Below are 23,384 nucleotides of genomic sequence, written 5' to 3'. Positions count from 1 at the left end.
AAAAACACCATGAAAAGCCCGATATACATATTTTAAGACATTTTAAATTAAAAGCTTTAGATAATAATTTGTGTCTAGTATTATTTTTCCCACAAAAATTGTTCAATTGCCTCAACAAAATATTATTTAAAAAAAAACTCAAATATATTGTTAATTATGACATAATGTAATTGGTACAGCCCAACTGATGTAGTATAATACAACAGTCGTGCAATAAATATGAATGTAATATTCAGTCCAAAGACTGAATATCATAACCTTCGTGTCGGCAGCATTTATTTCAGGACAGCTGTCTTAGACGGTGTTAGTTTGGGTTCAGTGGACCTCATTTGAATCTAAAAAAAAAATGCTCAAACATCCACCCACAATGTTCAAAAAGTGGAAGTAACAGAGCACACGAACATGTCCTGGTCCTGGCTGGAGTTTCACAGGGACCCTGGCGCTGAGTCATTTTGTATGTGTTGTATGTCCAATCAGTTTCACACACACACACAGAGTGAACAGGCAGCTCCGGAGGATCTGCACTCACCTCAGTGTGAAATGTTGCATGCTGCAACTTTCCCTCAGCTCGAGCAGAACCCTGTAGTGACTAACACGTGACAGAAACGGAGCCGTAAGCCGACGATGACATCAGACACTGGGCTCAGTCTCTGCTAACATCTGTCTGTGTTCATAGTCACACCTGTACGCTCACATACAGCACTGAGACAGTCTCTTTGATTACATACTGTTGTATTTTATACACTACCCTGGTTGTCTATGTGACATTTAGATCAAATTCCTTACAATTACGCATAGATATCATTTCAGTGATGCTCTAAAAGCCTTTTTGGATGATTTCCAGAATGACAAGGACACAATTTGAAGAAGAATGTGTTGCTGCCACTTCACCTGCCAACTACCGGCCACTTAGTTTAACAGTAAATGAATCACTAACAAACCAGGAATAGTTTCAGTCATTCAGAAGCAGTGGAGGAGTAGAGGTCAAACATTCTGATTCTCAAACATGACAATTTTCTACTTTTGTTTAAATGGTAAGTTAAATGTGAGTTTTGGACCCCTGGCTGACATGCAGTACATTTTCAATCAAAAGGTTATATTCGAGATGTCTTGTGCATCATTTTGGACACACTTCCCAAAAATTCAACCTGACATATTTGCTTCCTCAGAGACTTTGGGATCTCTACTAGGACTGAAAATGAAGTGGACGTAAACAAAGTCCGCCTGCACAGCTTGAGACTCTGAAGACTGACCCACCAGTGGCTTCTGCGGGGTTGCAGATGTTAATCAGGGATCAGGTTGTACATTTATTCCTGTTTGCAGCAGACACTGAAATGTCGGATATAGTCGTGTAAACCCCCACAAATCAATTCTCAGCCTGTGGGGAACACTACAGTTTTCACGGAAGGATTGCTACTGCCATCATAAATGTCGTATAGAGATTTTATTCAGGACATGCTGGGTACAGAGGCAGAATACCATAATTTACAAGTATGCTGTGAGAGTTCACTGAGCTCCGGCTTTGGGTGGAACCCACTCGTGGATCTTCTTGCGGGTGGTGGAGTAGGGCACGTACTGCTGGGGGGTGGCGCTCACATTGAACTGGTGGATCTCAGCCAGGAATTTCTTGGGCTCTGGTGGATGTGTGGTGGGGGGCTCGTCTGCTATACAGTGCAGCCAGCGATGCCTGAAGAGTGAACAAGGAGGAGGCAGCTGGCTTACATAACAGAGACTTTGTTTGTGGTTTTTGTCTTTGATGACACTGAGGTTACGTTTTTTTTTTTTTTTTTAAATCTACATGCAGTACAGTTTAACAGTCTGAGTCCACTACAAACAACTACTTGTTTTAGGATTCAAAAACTGAACCTCAATTTTTATTTAGGAATACATTATCATATGCTGTATATTTAAAGGGGAACTGTTATAATGTGGGATAGCAGACATGCCAAATTTGGCCCAAAAACATGAGTTTCAGCCCAAGTGGTCACTGCTTGCATTATCATTATTTGTATTAATTCAATAGCAAACTGCAGGTTGTACCATTCAGCTGGAACCATGCTGCCGTCCACCTCCCACAAGGTGTTCTTTCCATTCATCTCTGTGGTGTAGATCACCCAGCGGTGACGTCCTGGACACATATTTGACACAGACAAGAGTTTATTTAACAAATCACACGCTGGTGCAGAATCCTTTAGGTGTTGGTCTGCTGGTATAGAAGAGCGATGTAAATGCCCTGCTAGTGACTTGAATTAAAGCACATGTGGGGAAACTCGACTCACCGAAGAAGTAGTGCTTACTGTCCTCATAGTATTTGTTCCCATATTTATCCACGCCAACCAGGGTTCCTGTCTTCACATCATTCACCCTGCCAGTGAAATGATGATAGTCAGGTTGACTGGCATCAAGACCTTAATGTACTGAAGGACAACAGAAACCAAAAGCCTGTCCTCTTCATCAAAAGGGGGCAAACACTCTCAGTGAAGCAGATCTGTGCTCAAAAACATCGTTTTCCAACATTTTCCTTTGTGAAAACAAGCATTGTGAAACAGTGCTCAGGTAAACAGCACCTGGTGACTTTAGCTAAATTTATCAATCATGACCTTCAGCAGTGAAGTACTGTGCTTAAGTACAATTTTGAGGTTCTTCAATATTTCCATTTTCTGCAACTGAAACTTTTACTCCACTACATTTATACCATATCTGAAGTTATTAATACGTTTGCAGATTCAGATTAGACTATTGATCTCCAGTGGTACTCAGCAGTATATACAGTTATTCAAATGAGCTCCACTGCAACAATAAAGTGATGAACACATTAATGGATCAATAATCATTATCCAGCAACATAGTAAACATTACTCTGAAATGGGCCTTTCTGCGTGAGTTCTTTTTTCTTTTGGTATTTTAAGTATATTTTGATGCTAATACTTTTGTACTTTAATGTAAAATCGTGAATACAGTTCTTTTAGTTGTATTTCTACACTATGGTATTACTACCTGTATTTAAATAACATTCCTGAGTACCTCTTCCACCACTGCTGTTGCTGACCTCTAACTTAAATTCGTGGATTTTTTCATGGAGTTTGGCGCAGATTTCCATTCAAACGCCAGCAAGAGAAACGTATCAAACGTTCGGGAGTGTCTGAACGGTGTTTCACAGGTTTAACGCCGTTAAACGTTTGCTGGAGATCCAGACTCAGTTAGATGTCAACACGCTAACTCGGCCCTGAACAGAAGACCCGGGTCACGCATCTTTACGAAGCTCTCACACCATCAGCGGTGGTTCACGAGCAACAATAAACCTTTATTAACTAAACTGACCTGAATAACTGGAGAAGAAAACCTCGGACTCCGCCATGGCCTCCTATCTGCCCGAAAGCCCTTCGGACGAGGTTAACATACTCCGCCATCTTGAGACGGAAGTGTTACTGAGACGGACCGTTCTGCACCCAAACAGGTCCGAGTAATACAGCCTGGGAACCTTTATTTCCCTATTCAAACGCAAACATGTGTGATAAAAGTAATATTTATTTAATACGAATAATATAACGTGTGCTATTAGAAAGAAGCATCATATCCTGTTGAAAAATGTTTAATAGACAATTTCTTATCGATTGTTGGACTAAATAGATAAACAAAGAAGTGCAAAACCTCAAATCAAGTAGAATTACCTCAAAACTGTGCAGAAAAAGGACAGTACCTGAGTAAATACACTTAGTGACAGTCCTCCGCTGTCGATGGTTCGGTTTGTTTTGCCCTGTACTTTTTATTTTGGTCGTATTTCTATATATAGGATGGGGCTTGATACAAATAAGTAACACAGATACACCGGTTAGTTTTCATGATTATATACAATTTATATGCTGTGAATTTATCAAGAAACATTACGTATACATATGATATGTGTATTTTTTGCAGTAAAATAATATCTAATTGATAAAAGATGTGTAACAGGTGACAAATTGAGATTCCGCTATAATAGTTGCCTGGACAAAAAAAAAGGCAAATCTGCAAATCCATTCAGCAGGTTGCTTGAGGACGCTTCTGCAGCAGAGCCGAGGTTTCCTGACACAAACTTGAACTCAAGCCTTTTAATTAAAGGACCGTCTCTCTGCGAGCTACGTCCCTTTGCTGCCCGAGAGGCTGGATTTGACACGGTCCAGTGTCACAGCTCAGGGGGTGGAGGGGAAGTAGAGCATAAAGCCACAATAAAATTCACTCATTAAAAATGCAGTATCTCTCAAAGCAGCGCTTTGATCGGCTGCTCAAAGGGAGACCCAGGCGATAGATGCATGTGACAGACAGTTGAACCACTGCCTCCCACATACGTCTGTCTGCACAATGAAATTAAGTAGTGACAGTGGTTTGTGATTATGTGTGCTCTCCACAGTTCACTGCTTTTCATCCTTTGAAGTACCAGAACAGGAAATTAATACAGGAGGACAAGATATATATTTATATATATTTTATTAAAAACTGTTGCCTGACAGTTTAGAATCATTGCTTATAAGAGACTTGAACTCTGATAGAGGAGAAGTTTACAAATGGTCACTGTTAATGTACAATCATGAAGAAATGCATGCTTAGTAGCTCCTGACTCACACATTTACACCTCCCTGCCCAAATCTGACTGACGCACACATGACATTGGATGATGACAACAGCCAAACAGCTATAACGTCAGTATTAACCTTTTTATTCCTTCACTAAAAAAGTAGGATTTGGGTTTCTTCAATGGTAAAATCAACTTATTTGCCCTAATTGGGTAGTGCAACATATGGCAACTTAACAAAGAAGAAACAGACGTGGAAAATTACTGTTTTTAAAACTACAAACCCAGAGTACCCTGGCTAAAAAGTGAGTAGTCGCACAAACTGGATGCTGAAATTTATCCTTATTTAGTGAAGAATTTCAAACAGAGCACCTATATTATTGCAATTTATCTCAAAACAGGAGATATAAGGCACAATGTCTGCAAAAACAAGCATCAAAATTCCAACTGTTTTCTTCCTTTTGAGCATTTCCTTAGAAATATAGTTCATGCATACTTTCCACAGTATTTGCTCATTAAAAAGCCCATTTCCTGTAAGTAGTTTTCTTTTAAATTTAAAAGAACAACGGTTTTGATGGAAACATATTTCCTAACAAACCATAACTCCCTAAACAAGTGGCAGCCTGTGCTTTTCAAACAATAAATCTCCCTGTTTTATAAATATTAGCTCTCGGCTTTCATATAAAAAAAAGTCACTGTTGCTGTTTCGTGTCCATATACACTGTTTTACCCACTAACCTGTGGCTAAAAAGGCAAACACACATTTTAACTGTATGAAAAATATACACGACATTTCCAGTTTTCTCCAGGATTCTGATTTTTCAACCCACGATTTAAATGTTTTGTACGTCAACTTTAAAAATACAGGAGCAAAATCTCTTAACCAGAGAGATCAGAGAGCAGAACATCAACTTCCTGTTTGCTTTGTAGAAGCTGGATTTTCACAGTAAAATCCCACCTTGTTACGTCGTTAAAATCTTAAACAGACATCAACGATACTTTGCATCCATGACTCAGATTTTTTTTTTTTTTTGAATTCTATCTTTAGATTTTGTCTTAACAAAATGAAAAGTAGCTTTTAAACTACAAAACGTGGCCAATAGCAAAACGTTCAAATGAAGGCGGTCAGTTTTGAATATTTTGTTTCACACAAAAGTAGCTCCTTCATCCGTGTGCAGTGTAAAAAAAAAATGAAAATAAAAAAATCCCAGACTTCCTTGGATTTGCTCGGCTTTAAATATTTCTGACAACTGTTCTGTCTCACTTCCACACACATGCTTCTGGACTTGACCTTTGACCCACAGCTGTGACAATCTATTAACTGTGACCTCAGCCAGCACTGCTGAGCATCAGTAGCTGTTGGTAAAAAAAAAAAAAAAAAATGTTCGGAGAAACAGAATAAAGCTCTGTGAGGGAAAAGCAGTCTGGTTTTCCACATACAGTATGTGGCGCTCAGCAGTGGGTTTCTGTCCGTCCGGAGTCCTTCCTGAGCTGGTGACCCCTGACCTGAGATCAGTCAGGGGTCGTGAGTTGTCTATCAACTGGCTCCGGTGCTGTGATATGACTTCACTGCTGTAAAAGCGAGTTACTGTTCAAGAATCATTGCCTCTTGGAAGGCTTCGATCCATCTGAAGACAAAAGCACAAAACAGATAATCAGCTACTGAAATTCAACTTCAGAGGTTAGCGCTGACCACGACGCCCTTTTTCCACATTTCTGAATTTGTATCACTTTTAAAGGTTCACCATGCAGGAGCTGTTGGTTCACCGTTTGTCAACACAAACACCACCAGAAACACACATCCTGCCCCTGAAACACAGCACGGCGCACCACCTGCAGCATCACATGGCTACATCAGGCAGTGACTCAGCAGTGTACATGACTACCTGTGGCTCCAACTAGCCAGCGAGTTTAGCTGTCTTCTGTATAGCTCACTAATAGTTATTGCAGAAGACATTAATTAGATGTCATGATGATAACGTTATTACAGTGCCTCATCATCTGTGGAGCTACAGACAGCAGGCAGCAAGCCAACAGCGACTTCGGCTTGCTGCTTTTGTATTCAGACGGGAGAATTTAGCGGAGCTTCCTGAGCTTCAGGCACAGACGTCACAGATTAGCCAGGTCGCTACCTTTCCTTCACCTGTGCTATCATTGGCTGGGGGCCACACACCCACTGCCCACAGGCTGCAGCCCTGCAGCAAAACAATAAAATGAGCAAAACAGGCAGAGTCTGTGCAGGTGAACACACCATCACACACTTCTAGTGGGTCATCAGTGATGACGCAGCTGGAAATCCTGCACAGCAGACCTTTAAATATTGCAGCAATGTGACGAACGTTTCTGTTCTCTGCTGCTGTTGTGTGAAAACTGCTCGCTCTGTTTTGCAGTTGTAATTATTACTGACTGACTTCTTTCCTGAGTCACCGGTTTGTTTGGCGACACTGTAAACAGACACACAGCTGCTCTTCTGCTGTGACGATGCAGCTGCTCGAGAAGCGTTTGCTGTCGTGTTAAACCGCACTGAAACCTTTTGGATCACAACTTTAAGGCTTTGCTTTAATGCAGATACCTCTGTGCAGTGGGGATGTCGTCAGCTTTGAAGATGTAGAACAGCGTGTTTTTGTGATACAGCTTAAACTGCAGCTTCTGAGCCGGCCCGTTCTTCTCCTCCCTCAGGAAAAACCCGAGCAAGGGCTGACTCTCCAACGCCGCAACATCCTGCGGGGAGGAATAATCACTGAGCCAGAGCAGTGGAAAAGCTTCACAGAGTTCAGAAGATCATAAAGTGACACAGTGTGCGTACCTCGCTGGCAGCGTAGGTGTACAGGACTTTATTCTTGATGACAAACCACAGCCTCTTCCACTGCTTCTTGTTGCCTTTCGACCTGTTTAAGTAGCCGCTCATGGAGGAGTTTTCTGTGTTGGCAGAAACCTGGAAAAACAGCAGGAGAACATTAAATCGATTCATGAAAGATGCAAAAAATTACAAATTTCAACACCAGAAAGTACTCTGCAAATCTAGAGAGCTAACGTCTGTTCCATGCCTCTTTTAGTGCAGCAGGGATTTTCTTCTGTTTTCTGGTGAAGGAGAAAGCTCCAGATTTGATCGGAGAAACTGACGTTGAAGCACAGCGGTCACCTAAAAAAAATATTAAAATACAATCAAGAAACCAAAAGCAAATGGTTCTACGAAAAGTAAATAATCCATACCATGTTAAAGAATAAGTCTGATCATATTCTGTATTTTTATTATTGTTAATAATGTTAGTAAAAGCCATTTAAAAGGTCAATGCGATGTGGACCATGTCCTCCAAGCGCACTCCAGAAAGCAGTAAACACAGAACTACTACACGTCCATTTGGGAGCATATTCAGGCCTTCAGATATATCAGGTTTTAGTGACACACACAGCAATTGGTAGTAAGGTCAATTCATTGTTTTTAAATAAACAATTGACCGACGTCTTTATTAAAACAGCGAGTTTGTTCACCAGACTTCACAGCTGATTCTGTGCTGCTGAATTTCCAGAATCCTTGTTTACTCACTATTCTCCTGCAGCTTGACAAAGCAGTGATCACACACACGTGCCGGCTGGTTCTTCAAGTACTCCAGGTAGTACTTATTGGCAGAGCACGCCTGGCACACCACCTGTGAGAATCACGTGGAACAGCGATGAGAAGGGGCTCATTAAAGCAGGTGCTGTCACAGCAGTGGTAGTCACGGCGGTGCAGACCTTGCCACAGGCGCGACAGTGATGCCTCCTCCAGGTCAGGGTGAACTCGCAGGTACAGATCATGCACATGGTGGCCCTCAGGTCTGGGATCCAGATGGGGGCCTTCGAACCTAAAGGGGCCCCGCTGTCAACAACACCCTCCGCCTGGGTCAAGAGAGATTGACGGTTCACGTGGACGCATTCAGGGTGTGTTCGAAAACACTTCACACACACCCGCACAGATTTACAGTTTTACCTCCTCCTGACTTCGGCTTGATATGAAGGTTATTTTCTTCTTCGTGTAGTCGTCTATGGCCTTGGCGATGGCCTCCAGCCACTCATCTCTCTCTGTGGCCGAGCTGCAAGCACAAAATACTGCAAGTCAGAACCCTCAGCGACGGCGAAAACATCCAATTCAAGTGTTTCCAGCTCACGATGTGCCACAGCTGAAGACGAGGCTGATTGAGACTGACCTGGCAGACAGGATGAAAGAGCGCTCAACGCTTTCAATGTTCAGCTCATTCTGATAGGCCTCCTGACTGGGTTTACTCACCTGGAAAACACACCAGAAATCCATAAATAACAGATTAGGACCAGAGACTGTGGACGGCTGAAAATGTGCGAGCAGAGCCGCAAACATCAATAATTCACTACAGCTGATATCTGAACACGAGCACATTTACAGGACTGGGACTCAAAAACAGAGCTGAAGCTCTAATAAAAAATGCAACATGGAATCAAATATTAAAAATAAAGATGATCTAACATGGGAACAAAATCTGACAACAGGACAGAGGAGGAGCAGGAATAATCAGACTCTGTCGAGGAAAACAGAATACAAACACACAGAGTGAGTTTATGGAACAAAGCGAGAGTAAAGGACTCAAATGCAGCACCTTCATCCCAGCCAGAGAGAGGACACTGTTGAGTTTATACTGGCCAGACTGGACCGGAGTGGTGTACATGAGTGCATCATTGAACTGAAGAAACACAGAGACAAGAAAACAGATTTAAGGAGTCAGAATATAAATATGCTGCGCCTCCGTAGATGTAATTAACTCCATTTCGAGAGGAAACAGAGGAAGGAGAAACGGAAAAGTGCAACACAAACTGGATTTAGTCCAAAACAATTTTCCTGCACATTAATCGCTCACCAGAAAGAACATCCGTGGCTGCATGACCTTCCTGGACAGCTTCATGAGAGTGCCCTCCTTCAGAAACACCTGCAAACATGGACAAACACAAATCCTAAAACTAAGATTAGACTCAAAACTAATTTAAAACAAGGCACGAAACCGATGGTGGGAGTCCGTCTGCTGTGTTGATTATGATCAGACATGAGACCTGCTCAGTGTGTATTATTCAGTGTTTTTTTATGTTTACTTTGATAAGATTGAAATGCTAAGCAGCAGCTACGTCTGAAGTCTTTGTGTTTGAACTCTGTAAAATATGAATTTCTGTGCAGAAAACATAAACAACTGAATGTTGTGTTTCTGTGTCTTGTATTTATCAAATGTAGACAAAGGAAGGTTGTCTAAAAATCACTAACACGTGTATTTGTCAGAGAGTCTGTGCGTGAAAATGCTTTTTTCCAGAGTTATTCCTGGAAACACTTACTCTGCCCGGCTGAACGATCTCATGGTGGCCGTTGAGACTGTACTGAATGTGCATCAGCTTCTGAAAGTTATCCTGGAACACAACATCAGAGCGGTGAGCAGAAGCAAAGAGGCTAATTCAGACAACTCGTAAAGCTGCTGTGGAGTGAGGTCTTACCCCTTGTTTCATAATATCGTTAGCGTGGTTGGCCACTTCTTTCACGATGCTGAGGGCAGCTGCACGGACAGCAAACATAAAACATTAGTGTTTCTCTCTGCGTGCGTCACCAATGACCGTCCTGGTGTGTGCTGGCCTTTATCTCACCTTGTGTGTCTTTATAATCCTCCGAGTCTTCTGGGAGGTTCTTCAGATAATCTGGAAAAGAGCAAAGAGGCGTACATTCATTTTGACAAGAAGAGGTGGATTAGTATGCACAGAAAGAGAAAAGGAGAAGGAGGCTGTCCATCCACTGAAATGAGCACAATCTGAGGTTTGACCATGATTTGAGTGAACAGAACAGATTACATAGAGTCATTATCAGCAATTTGCTATGAAGAGAGAAAACTCATAATGCCTTAAAGAAGGGGCTGCAGGCCAGAATATGCACGGGAAGAAACAAACACCAGGGGAAGAAATAAAGCTAAAAATACACTTTGTAGTATTTTCTTATTCGCTCTTTGTTGATCACAGGTAGAAGGAGCAGTCACATCCTTTACTTAAGTAAAAGTAGAAATACCACAGTCTAAAAATTCCTCATTTTCAGTGTGCAGACAGTCTGTCCCTGTCCGTCAAGGTATTCTGAACAAGTGAAATCTGTTCTGCAGAATTTGCCTCTGATGTCAAACAGGCTTCTGTTCCTGTGATTGTCCACCAGGTGTCAGTACGGCACCGAAACCTGAACGAAACCACAACGGACGGACCTGACCTCAGTCCGAGTTTCATTCACGTGTTGTCAATAAAAGACAGCCGTAATTCGATAAAGTCTTGACCTTTAGAGTGCAGAGCTTTGCAGAACAGACCAGAAGAAGGAGTGTGTGTGTGTGTGTGTGTGTGTGTGTGTGTGTGTGTGTGTGTGTGTATGTGTGTGTACCTGTGAGCAGCAGCTGGTACTGAGGGATTCTCTGCACTGGTTTCAGCAGGTAGTGTTTCAGAGCCAGGCTGGCACATCTTGGACTCATCTGAGACAAAGAACAAACAGCAGAAAGTCGTTTACAGACACTGAAACTCCCAATCGACTGCTTAATGTCTACTAAACAACACGCACACACACACACACACACACACACACACACACACACACACACACACAGTAAAAGCAAACACACAACCCTCTGTCCGGCTCTACCTCGAACTCTTTGACCACGGCAGCGAACGCCGTGTTCTTCCTGCACTGCTCGTCCAGCAGAGCCACGTTGTTGTCAAACTGGCGGATGTAGGTGGAGTACATCTTCAGGTAAGGACCCTTCTGGACAAAGATGTCCGACAGTCTCTGGTGATCGCTCCTGTGACCAGACGGACATAGAGAGCCAGTGAAAAGCGAGTCATGCAGTGCTGCGGCAGCAAAACGTAAGAGAAAGGAAAGACAACTAACAACTGAGTTCACTGTCAAAGCTACAATCAATCAACTGAAGCCTTCAGCAGCGTGAGAACCAACCATGATCTGAGAGGCTGTGAACAAGCCTCCAGTTAAACACATGGTGGGTAAAACACTTATTTGGAAGACAAATAACAGTGAACACAACCAAACTGTCCATTAAAATGCTAAGCGCACTGTAAGACCGCGAGATGACAGCAACTACAGGAAGTCGAAGCCGCTCTGTAAAATCAAACATCTAAGATCGACTACGGACAGTTTGGATGATGACCTGATCGCTCACCTTTGTTTAAACTGCTCTTTAAGTGGTTTAAGTGCGGGGTTTTTAAACTGTGAGGTGCACTTTGGAGAGCGTCCAAGTGCCTGATATTCATTGAGAAATGTTCTACTCCTGGAGTCTTAACTCAATCATGATGCTCATATTTTACACTCAGGGTGACTGACGCGTCTCCGCCGTCCATCACCGGAGCATTTCCAGAAATCCTCTTAGAAATCACACAACTCCTAACTGCACAGCGAGCCTGAGAACCATGAGACGATCTCCTCAGGATTAAAGTAATCCACTGAGAGCTTTCCGGACATCCATTAGCAGATTACAAACGGCTAACAGCGAACTCAGCTCACTGTTAAAGTTGCCAAAAGGTAAACAAACGTAGACGAAAGAGAAAGCCACATCGTGACTCAGTGAACGCCTCCGCTGGACACACAGAGCATGATATCCACCAAGCAGATGTCACACTAAGCCCTATAAATATTTTAGGCATTATTATTTATATCAATAAAAGGTTTGTGTGTGTGTGTGTGTGTGTGTGTGTGTGTGTGTGCGTGTGTGTGTGTTACCAGTGTGCCACTCTCTCCTCCAGCTCCCTCAGCAGGTCTCTGTTCAGCTGGTAGAGCTGCGGCAGGTAATACAGGATCTGGCTGAGGATCCGCTCATCGACCACCGGCTTCCCATTCTGACGGGTTGCCTTGGCAACAGCATCCCGAAAGTCCTGAAGAGCCGCAGAGGGTGAGGGATGTTATGTCACATGCACACACACACACACACGCAGCTGCACAGGGTGGGGTGACGCATGACAACACGGCGTGCTGCGGGAACACCTGCTTATCACCTCGCAAACTGGCCCCTGACCCACATCTCCACATGCACTTTACAACACACACACACACGCAGAGCTGAGTCAGCACCCTCCGCTCTGTCCGGCCGGCCAACACACACATCAACCTGGAAGGAAGCAGGGAGGCCACGCAGGATCCCCACGTCCTGCTTAATGTGTTTTCTCCGAAGCACACACACACGCACACACACACACACACACACACACGCACACACACACACAGACACACACACGCACACACACATTCATTTAGCTGTAAAATTAACACGTGATGAAAGACGACAGTCACAGTCAACAGCACGTCTATCAGTAACGTCTTTTTTATAGATGTACCGTGAGGTCGTGTGTCATTATCATTTATCTTGTGTCTTGTTTATCTTTATGAATAAACACACTGAATGACGGCTGATGTTCAGCCTGTTCGCTGCTTAAAAAGGCCGTTTAGCAAACATTTATCAGTGCAGCAGTGTGAAGCATTACTGAGATCATTAACACATCCATTATAAGCAACAAACAACAACAACAACAACAACAACAACAACACACATAATTAGCAAGTGTCCAGTTCCCAGCACTCGTGCACATCCCTGCGCCCTCCTGTGACCAGAGCAGACACACAAATAACCCAAAGAGCACAAAGAGCTGAACGAAGAGCAGAAAAAAAAAAAAAAAAAACAGCATCCATGTTAACGGGGAAGGGAAACGGCGCCCACTTTCAGTCCCCTCCGCTCCCTCAGATGGACTCGCAAACTACCGTCTTAATATTCACAAAACACAAACACACACACACACACACACACACACACACACACACACACACTTTGGTCACAAATAAACCAACTTCAAAAAAGGGACAAAAAAATGTAAACACATCGGTTGGATGACTTGCCACAAGTATGCACACACATGGTCACCCACGCACCCACCTGTGCACGTACACACGCACACACAGAGGATTATCTAAGGCATGTGTGTGTCTGGAGGTCGTCTCTGCGGCCTGAGGAAGCAGCTGCTGCCCGGCCAGGCCGTCCGCGGACACAGAAGAATGCCATCTGACCTCTTTTCTTGGACAGAGCTGCGCGCCTCGCCCTCCCCCCCGTCAGCCACAGGACGGCGTTTTCTACTAATCCTGCGGCGTTTTCGCTAAAGCCACGTCTGAGGCCCCAGACAGGTGGGCCCTCGACCCTCGGGGCGGGTTTAACCCTCTCACCTGGGATTCCCCTCGGGACAGACCGACCGAGTCCTCCACATAAACAAAGGCAGAGCGCAAAAGACGCAAAAACACAGAAGAAAAAACACAGGAAGTCGCTTCTGGCAGCCATTCGAACACGTCAGACCTCATGTCCACAGAGCTGGGCAGGGACAACCTAAACGGCTCTCGTCATGTCAACATCCATACGTCACCGCGTCACATGGTTCCTGTTAGCCTTCATTCAAAACAGAGAAGCGCGCAACATGAAGGGTGATACGACAGCATTTTAGCATTTGTGTGGAAATAACTCTTCGCGGTTACCAAAGAAAATATGCAGAATAATTGCGACAAGATTTTTAACACACATACTGAAATATAACATCTACAAAAGAAATCTTTCCACTGCAGCACCAGCACCTGCTGCCGATTGGCTGGAATAGTGTTGCGTTGTAGGTTGGAGCCACTTTGTTTGTTTAGCATTTCCAGAGTCGGCGCTGAGCGGACAGCCAGCGGAGCCCCTCATTCAACATGAAATTATCAATAAAAATCGAGCTGGGAAACAAACTTTTTGCCATTTCAACAACACAGCTCGCCCTCAACAGAGCCAAACCTTAGCCGAGGACAAGCTAATAAGTCTCTTTTTAACTCACTCACGCTCTTTTTCTTGCACACACACACACACACTATGGCCTGACAGCGCTCCCCGTCATTGGGCTGATCAAAGCGCCGCCTGCCCACTTGCGGCCATGCGTTTGCCTGCCCACTGCCGCCCCCAGGAAACCAAAAACCCCCAACGCAGCAGCTTTAAAAGCCTCAGCTGTGAAGCAACGGCGTTATTCAACTCTGAACGGGCACTTGAGCAAAGATAACATGAGCCAAGACCTCATTAATTCGTGTCCATCCCCTGGAAAAGGCTTTGATCACCGTTCAAAAGAATCATGTGCGCGGGTGAGAAAACACTGACTGCAGAAACAACTCGTAAAAATGTTCCTTTAATGTAACTCTTCAGTAAATAAGACACTTACTATGTGAAGAAGCTTCAGGACATCCACAAACCTGACGAGGGAGCAGAAAAACATCCGTTACGAGCATGAAGTTCAGCACATTCGGGCCTTTTGAGATTGGAGCAGGGACCACTTACACTTTCTCTGAGCTCATGATCTCCTGGGCGATGTGCACCACCTTCTTCCTCTTCATCTCATCCTCTTGCTGAAAAAGGGGAGAAATCAGTTAAGCAGCGCGACAGAAATGCCAACAGCGACCGACTTCGCCAAAGCACGACGCCGATCACTCACGGGCTCGCTGCAAATCACCATGATCAGCGGATCCCGTTTCGAGCATCAGGATCGAGTTCACAGCCCTCCAAACGAGCTCGACCAGGCCTGAGAGAGCAGCGCCGACCTCTCCCTTCTCCCCCTCTCTCCCCTCTCCCTGTGCCTTTCTCTTGGTGTGTGTTGTTGAATGGTAATGGGGCGGTCTCTCAATGACTTAATTTGGACAGCGGCCTTGGCCCCCGTCAGACTGAAATGTCCTACTGGTCCCACCGGAGCCTGTATTTGCGATACCCCGGAGCTCTGAGTGGCATCAGACACAGGCGCTGACAGTATCATGGAGAGGGTCACACAGGACGATGAAAGGAAGAAAAAAACCCTCTTTCAGTCAGTGACAGAGCTATTCCTGAGCCTGTAACCTTCTGTGTTTGCTCACCATCCCCCCCCTTTAACACACACACACACACCCTCTTCTGGAAAGCTGTGACAGGCAGTGAACACACTTGGCAGCGAACGTGTGCACAATCTCCGGCTCGGTCGGTGATACGAGGCGTCGTTGTCAGGTGTTAATATGTTGGCACGGCGTCTGAAAAGGAGCTGATTTTCACAGCGTCCGAACTTCTTTAGAATCAGAGCCGTAAGAAAAGAAAACGGCTCCTGTGACTGTTTCAACATTCACATCATTATTTTAATATTACTGATGCATCAGAGTGTACAGAGCATTTACTGTTTTTCTTTTTTAAGCTCTGAGCTTCTCTGTCTTATATGTTGGTCATCAGGACTGGCAAATCTTTCAGTTTCATTCTTATGCACACCTAATTATTTTATGACTTTATCACCTTTGCTGCTTCACGTCTGAACTGCCCTTTCAGTTTAGAGGAGGTGACTGATTACCTGTCGGTCTGCCTCGTCCAGGTGCTCCTTGCTGGAGGTGGAGCTGCTGTCCTCTTCATCTGAGCTGTGGATCTCCTCCTCCTCAGAGTGGACGTCCTGCCTCAGCCAGTCACTGCTCGCCAAAACACAAAGGCCACACGTTCAACGCCACAAACAGCCGGAGCGACAGCCAGAGGAAGATTCAATCATGGTTTTTCATGATCCAATTAAATGAGAGACGCACATTCAGCACAAGGAAGAACACACGAATCTGAAGGAGACATCATCAGCGGAGGCTTGTGATTGGTTCACTCGCTCTGTTTTTTTTCGTCAGACAGACCCTTTATGTGTTTGTCTCTGCAATGTCGCTGCTTTCATTCACGACACAGACGTATCGGCATGTCCCTGAAAGGTTATGAGGTCCTGAGGCAGGAAACTGGCCTGAATATCGATCGTGTTCCCATTCACACACGACTCCAAGCAGGAAATGTTCTGCATTTGAACAGTGACGCAAACAGTTAGCTTAGGAAGAAAAGACCCAACAATACATAATCAATGACGACGGATCTTTGAACTGAACTGAACGAAAAGATCAGAGTCTGCCGTGTCTTTATCGAGCGTGCTGCTGGCAGACAAGCCGCCGGCTCGACTCTACCCACAAACCTCCGCCAGGTCAGTGCAAGCAGCAACATGTGTTTGTGTGTCGCTAATGTTTTGATCACGCTCTCATCTGTAGATTTAAGCCGTCTGATTTCAAGCAGGAGGATTTAATGTGTCTCGTTGTGGCTTCTTCAGGCCTCGTGCTGCTGTTTCTCTGCACTTCCTGCACAGCCTGCAGACGGAGCACAGAGTGATGGCTCAGAATAAATATTAGATAGGAAAGACTGTGGGACTCCAAAAACTCTCACATTTCCTTTCACTCTCATCAGCAATAGCCCGCTCTCCCCACTTCCTTTTTCTTCCCTGCCTCCCGACAGCCTCTTTTACCTAAATCGCAAGACACACTCACTCTTCCTCAGCTTCTTTCTCCCTTATGCTTTCTCTATAGCGGAGCATTCCAACACACTGGGTCAGGCACAGAGCGCCACTTGTTTACAGCCTGAGGGTACTTACATAAACTTAACAGGCTCAGATGCCTGGGAAACACTACAGATCCACTCTCTCTCTCCTCTCCAGCACACAAACACCGAGCTAACCACTCTGCATACCAGACAGAATTAAGAAGCAGGGAACATCTTAATTGTTCTAACGGCCGATTTCACACCGGTGCGCCTCACCGTCGCCTAACGTGGCCTCGACTTCATCGCCGTCTGACGGCAGACACATGCCGTCTATGATGGGAACAGCTCCTCATCATAACAGTCTGTGCCTCCTGTCGAGAGAAGAGTGGCTCTGTGGGATCTTAATATAGCACGACTGTGACCGAGAAGCCGGCGGTGAAGAGATTAGTCGAAACAATTAATCAGCTGATGAAAAAGGAAGCGATAAATGACTTGATGATGAATAACATCGCGAGTTGCAGCTCAATTTAAAAGCACTTCTGATGCGTTATCTTCACTGCAGAGGTGATCTGTTGGAAAAACATTAACAAATAACTGATTCATGCGATGAACTTCTGTGCACTTTGGCGAGCAGCTGCTCTGTGGCAGACACCAAGAAATAACTGGATCTACAACATCCTGAAACTGGTTCACTGCTGGAGGTTTTGAGGTTGTTGTTGATCTTCCCACAATAAATCAAGTCCAGTTTACTTCATGAGATACTGTCATTATGTACTTTCATCTGTTCAATGTCCTTTACAGCCTCTTTTTTAACTTCAACTTAAATATTTAGCTTTCCTTAAATATTTCGCTCCTTCCGTGTGCAGCCCTCTGCAAACCGCTGCGTTTCTATAGGCGTGATGCAAAACGGCGACTTAACCGGGATGCAAACAGAAGTCACTTCACATGTTCTCACGGAGACACGGCGCAGAAAAATGGAGTGATGAGGTTAGGAAGAGGCTAAACACAGCGCGAGGGCGGGCAGCCTGAGGAGGAGGAGGCTGGTGGTTGCTGGAGGTTTATTTTCCCTGTTCTAGAGAGCTGTGTGGCGTTTCTGCGATTCTCAGACATTTCCTGCCCCGGCCACTGAAAATAACCCACAGGAAAACAGGCCGACCTGCTGCACATCAATGCTCTATTCAAATTCAGTGCCACTGGCTCAAAGGCTGACTTTCACCCTCCTGTAAACACGAACCGCTAATGTCACCTGTGCAACCTGTCGCACACGGCGGCTGAAGCTGCAGGTCAGCTGAAATTACAGGGAGGCGGCAGGAGTTAAGTGCTGCGCTGCAGGTCTGGACCTCAGGCCCACGTCCACTTTCAGGCTCTTCTTCTCCTCACACACACGAATACAAGCAGCCATTGTTCATCGTACTGTGATAATGTCTTTTTTCTTGAACTGGGAAACTTCATGGACAATGGCTGTTTAACAGACATGTTTCCAGAGGTTCTTTTGACTGAGACGATAAATCAGCTTTAGATACACCAGTTACTGCTGAATCGCCCCAGAAAGAAGAATTCAAACTAATTAATCTATTAGGTGTCAACAACATATCATCAATTCTGATAACTGATTAATGCTTTAAGTAATTTAGGACAAACATTTTTTCTGTTTCTAGCGTCTTGAATGTGACATGTCATAACATGTCATGACATTTCTGTCACTGTAAATGCAAAATTTGGGGGGTTTGGCCTGAATATAAATGAGCTGGAGCTGGAGTGAGCCTGGAGGAAGAGGCAATGTTCCAGGTTTGAATTCCGCTTTGTTGCAGGTTGTCTGTCTCCGTCTTTCCTACATTATTCTCATCTCTTTCATAATAAATGCACAAAGTGACAGAAAGGAGTACTAAAAATAGGCCGACCCATCAAGAATAAAAAGAATGATTAGCTGCACCTTTAAACAAGATGTGCACAAACTTGTAGACATGTGAAATAGCGTACCTCTCGTACTCATGGTCCTGGTATCTGTGATATGGATCCTGGACCTCATAGATGTCTGAGTCGGCGGCGTCGGGGTCGTGTGGCCAGCCCAGCCTCGCGCTGTGAAACGGCAGGTTCATGTACTCAGGGATCTCCTCATACAGAGGCACGTTCTCATACTCCACTGATTCTTCTTCACCTTCTCCACAGATATCAGCCTCCCCTATGCAGCTCTTGGGCCGCTCCAGGCTTTTCTCCCCCCTGTTTGACTCCACACTGGTACAGTCCAGAGACTGGCCCCCCTTGGCCAGCAGCTTTGGCAGCATCTTGACAGACAGCCTGAGCTCCAGCAGCTTCCGGAAAGAGATGCTCCTCTTTTGAGAGTCGGCCCGGGTTGCCAGGTCGGCTGCAGAGAAGGACTGCGCCCTCTGCTTGCCCCCCAAAGCTGGCGCTCGGCTCTTTGGCGGCACGCTGCTCCTGGTGGGGATCTGCCGGCTGAAGAAGGTCACACAGGGTCGGGTGAAGCGCCAGGCTGTTTTCTCCTGAGGAGGCGCGGGCAGCTCCCTCATGGGGGTGTTAGCATGTGGAGGAGCAGGAGGGCACATGGAGGGTGGTGGGGGCGCCGGCAGGCTGTGTCTCTGAGGTTTTCTGGGCGGCGCCCTCGGCGACTGCTGGTCCTCGGTGGAGAAGGCCTTCCTCGTGTTCGCCAGCGGAGGGTGACAGCCCAGTTTGATCTGTTTGGGAAGGCTGTGAGTGATTGGGTAGCGCTCAAAGTCGCCGTACCCATCCTCTTCATCCTCCTGCACCCGGTGCTCCTCATCCTCTTTCTTGTGGCTCATGGAGTCAGGTTGGGAGAGCAAGACTAAGGAGTGGGAGGTGTTTTTGTTTAGAGAGGGAAGCATGTGGACTGTCCTGTGGAGGCGAGGAGAGAGGGAGGTCTGTCGAGGAGGGGGGACGGGCGCGTTGGCCTCTTCATCTCCCAAACCTGAGTCTTTCTGGGGTAAAAGGTCGTCACATGTGTCCTGTTTCAGCTCCTCGCCCTCCGAACTAAGAGACGGACCAGCTAGACTCAGCGTCCCCTCAGCCTCTCGCGTCTCAAGCCCCCGTTTTTGATCCTCCGCCACCTGATCCTGGGCGCCGCCCTCCATGCCATCTTGCCTCACCAGGGCGGGCTTTTTAAGTTTACGTGGTTGAGGGATCGGGAGAGGCTTACTGGGGGCAGCGGGGACCTGCAGGTCAGGGTGTGACCTGGGGGGAGATGCTGTGCTGACAGACTCGCCGTGTTCTACCTGAGAGATTTCTGCAGAGGATTCATGAGCAGCGACGCTTGGAGAGACAATGATGCTGCCTGCAACATCACAGGCTGATTTAGAGTCTGTTAAATCTGTGTTTTCAGTCTGAACATCTGCTTTTGAAACATCAGACTCAGCAGCAGCAGCACTTTCCTGATGTTTTACAGTCTCTGAAGCTTTCCCCTTCTGCTCCTCTTTGTTGACCAATACCTTATCCAGGTGTCTCTGTCTTTGAGGTTTATCCCTGGGCTTTCTGCTCATCCCTCCGCCTTCACTCTTCTCTGCAGCTACGCCCTCCCCCTGGTGTTCTGTTTTCTCTTGTGGGCTCGTCCCTGTGAATCCTTCTGTGGAAATCCCATTCTGCAACAGCTCTTTGTGCAAATCGCTCCCAATCTCAGCCGTGCTTCCATTTTCCAGATGATGGTACTGGGAACAGTCGTCGAGCCCACAGGCGCAGGTGGGGATGATGTAATCCGATTCACGTTTGATCGTCTCTGATAAAATCCCATTTTTGGAGTTGAGAAGCGAGAGGCTATCACCTAAAGCCTCCTCCTGTTCCTGAGATAGGATAAGGGGTTCGCTGGGTTTGGGTGGTGGGGGTGAAACAGGGGGAGACGAGGCTGTGGATTTGGGGATGCATGGTTTGGGAGCAACAGCCGGTTTTGTCCTCTTGAGAGTAGACGGGGACGGTTGGGAGATGACCGAAGACTGAGAGAGGAGACCTGGTTTGGGGGCGATGGGCGGGGGAGAGGGTTTGGTGGCAGCAGGGAGTTTAGGTTTGGGAGCTAATGGAGGCTTCTTCACACCTGCAAGTAAAGAAGAAGGAGGAGATTTACAGGAAAGTCAAAAATCATTTACTCACACTTCCTTTGGAGTGAATCATGCATCACCAACACTGCACATAAAAACATGCTTCATCCACCCCTCTGTGAATATAAGCTTCGACAGCTGCAAGCTGTGGTTAAACCAAGGGGCAAGAGGTCAGTCTTAGGGTCAGAGGGGAAGAACTGAGGGTTGGAGTTATGCGCAAAATAAATTCCAGGATCAAATTTAGGATCTGTAGCTTTAACAAAATGATGGAACTCTTGTCACATCGGCTCAACCATGTTGATTTATCTTGAAGTAATTATCTGAGACATGAGTTCTGAAGGGCTTACAACACACTGGTGGCAGCAAATACAAAGGAAAACTGGGTCATTCAATTCAGATTCACATGTGTTGTCCCAGCCTTCCTGTTCTTGAGAAGTGTGATATTACTGCACTTCATACAGCAACCGATATTATAGTTTTCTGTCGTGTTCTTGTATTTGTAAAAGTCATATTTTATGGTCTGCTCCCCCCATATGGAACTACTAAATATATACTATGAATAAATACTAATGTTATACTAATATTTGAAGTTGATGAAACACTCTCACTGGGATTATCTTGGTTAAATAAAGTTTAAATAAAAAACAGAGGCTCCACACCAATAAAAAGCTGTGAATTGTGATTGTAGGCCATATTTTCCGCTCTACTGGCTGAAACTCTTGGCTGGCTGACACCACGAGAAGTGGAGTCATCGAGCGGATGTTTCCGAAAAGGCCAACGACCAAAAAACCGCTCTGCCTCCGATACACGCTGCTCTGACTTTGCGGGCAGCGCCTCGCCAAACTCCGTTCAAAAAACACTAAATATAACGTTACTGGGCTTAAAAACAAAAATATCTACATAAAGAGGCAGTAATTATCTATGTGTACTAATCAATGAGAGTTGCTTTTTAATTCGGCATACACCTTTTCAGAAAATTTCAACTTTAAATGGTGGTTCACCCACAGTTATAGTAAAATTCACCATTGATTGCGGTAACGAGCTGGGAGAACCAATTCAAAACTTTATCCAACTGTTACTTTGTCGTTTATCTATATGCCGAATTTGAAACTACATGCTAACAATGCCATCAAAGTTAATAAACGATGTCCTCAGAGATAATACGCCGACCAGACAAACAGATTTTTGAGCGGAATTTGGCCTTATGTTGTCGCTATAATAGGCACTACCAGGTATCTGGACTGAAACAGCTCATGTCGTGGAAAGAACAATCATAAAAAAAAAGAAAAAAAACTCTATGGCACTTGTCCAATTTGGTGACACGAATTCATAAAGGACACAACTCTTCGTCCAAGCAAATGTTAACTGTTTTATAGGATATGTTAACAGTGCAGTGTATTATCGAGTCCGACTTGTTGCATCAACAGCAGGACAGATGTTTTAAGACAAAGGATTTAACCCCCTCCAGCTCCAACAGTAGCTGTAATATCCAACGGAAAGGGACATTTTTGATTGTGAGTTATGATGGCGTTTTTAGAAAGCGCTCAAATTGAAGCCTTTCCTCTTTTATACATCTCTGAAAGCTGTTATTAAGAAAAACTGTAATTAGCTAACTGTGGCAGAGTAAAAATAGAGTGGATGCTACCGTCCGTTATAACATTCAATCTGCAAACTTTTTCAGTCTCTGCGAATAAGCTCGAGAAGTATTTGGAACATTATTTAGTTTTAAGCTAACCTCAACGGGCGCTTGCACAGCAGGGTTTTGCTAAGTTAAGTTAGCTCCCCCACGAAACAAACCTGTGCTCATGACTCCCGACTTGCTCCTTTCTCCATGAGTAAATATGCTTTCAATGGAATTGCGAGAAAATCTGCGTTTTTTTCTCCTTCGACACCATTGTCAGTTTGAAGACCACTCCACGGAGAAAACATGCAGATCCATCGCTGTTGTCCCTTATCTCGCCAGCGGATGCTCGGATAAAGTCTTTGCGCTTGTTACTTTTTCCATTTTTCCCGAAGTTTTCAGCCACTGTGCTTTTCCCAACAGTGTCCAGTACAGCACAACGAAACAAAACAGTTCCGTTTCGCAATTTCAAAATAAAATCTATCGTTGAAGAAGATCCGCCTCAACTGTTGGATAATTAGGTAAAGCACAAAAGTGAGCATAAAGATACATTCAACTTAATATTTTGATTAAACTAAAATGTAATTAGAGCTGCTTTGCCCTCTTTTACTATCGTAACAAATTGTTTATATCGTGTAGTTTTTTTTTAATCTTGAAGGGAACTTCCGGTAACCTACTGAATGTTTTTCGCTACTTAAACACTACATTTCCTTGCCTAGCTTTCCAAGCGGTTGGGCCATTGCCCCTCGCAGCCACTTGAGGCGCTGTAACTGGAACGAGCTCGTTACTCG

General features: G+C 45.1%; 2 protein-coding genes across 2 annotated transcripts; both read right to left on the bottom strand.

Moving 5' to 3' along the window:
- Window positions 1-1,429: 1,429 nt before the first annotated feature.
- Window positions 1,430-3,446, bottom strand: ndufa12 (NADH:ubiquinone oxidoreductase subunit A12). The gene is made up of 4 exons (XM_076722419.1): window positions 3,322-3,446; window positions 2,280-2,365; window positions 2,041-2,128; window positions 1,430-1,687 (listed from the first exon to the last, which is right to left on the bottom strand). The coding sequence occupies exons 1-4, from the start codon at window positions 3,408-3,410 to the stop codon at window positions 1,507-1,509; spliced, it is 444 nt and encodes a 147-aa protein (XP_076578534.1). The 5' UTR covers window positions 3,411-3,446; the 3' UTR covers window positions 1,430-1,506.
- A 1,004-nt stretch (window positions 3,447-4,450) lies between these two features.
- fgd6 (FYVE, RhoGEF and PH domain containing 6) lies at window positions 4,451-23,017 on the bottom strand. Its single transcript, XM_076722253.1, has 21 exons — window positions 22,770-23,017; window positions 18,892-20,968; window positions 15,932-16,043; window positions 14,908-14,975; window positions 14,792-14,822; window positions 12,297-12,448; window positions 11,208-11,364; window positions 10,953-11,040; window positions 10,187-10,237; window positions 10,040-10,098; window positions 9,884-9,955; window positions 9,421-9,489; window positions 9,163-9,246; window positions 8,740-8,819; window positions 8,523-8,625; window positions 8,288-8,431; window positions 8,100-8,202; window positions 7,600-7,694; window positions 7,359-7,487; window positions 7,125-7,273; window positions 4,451-6,180 (listed from the first exon to the last, which is right to left on the bottom strand). Exons 1-21 carry the CDS (start codon window positions 22,777-22,779, stop codon window positions 6,138-6,140), a joined length of 3,876 nt encoding a protein of 1,291 aa, XP_076578368.1. The 5' UTR covers window positions 22,780-23,017; the 3' UTR covers window positions 4,451-6,137.
- Between the last annotated feature and the right edge of the window lie 367 nt (window positions 23,018-23,384).

The sequence above is a fragment of the Chaetodon auriga genome, chromosome 22 (assembly GCF_051107435.1).
Source record: "Chaetodon auriga isolate fChaAug3 chromosome 22, fChaAug3.hap1, whole genome shotgun sequence".
Lineage (NCBI taxonomy): Eukaryota > Metazoa > Chordata > Actinopteri > Chaetodontiformes > Chaetodontidae > Chaetodon > Chaetodon auriga.
Note: the sequence above shows the minus strand (reverse complement) of the source record. Positions and strands in the feature narration are given on the sequence as shown.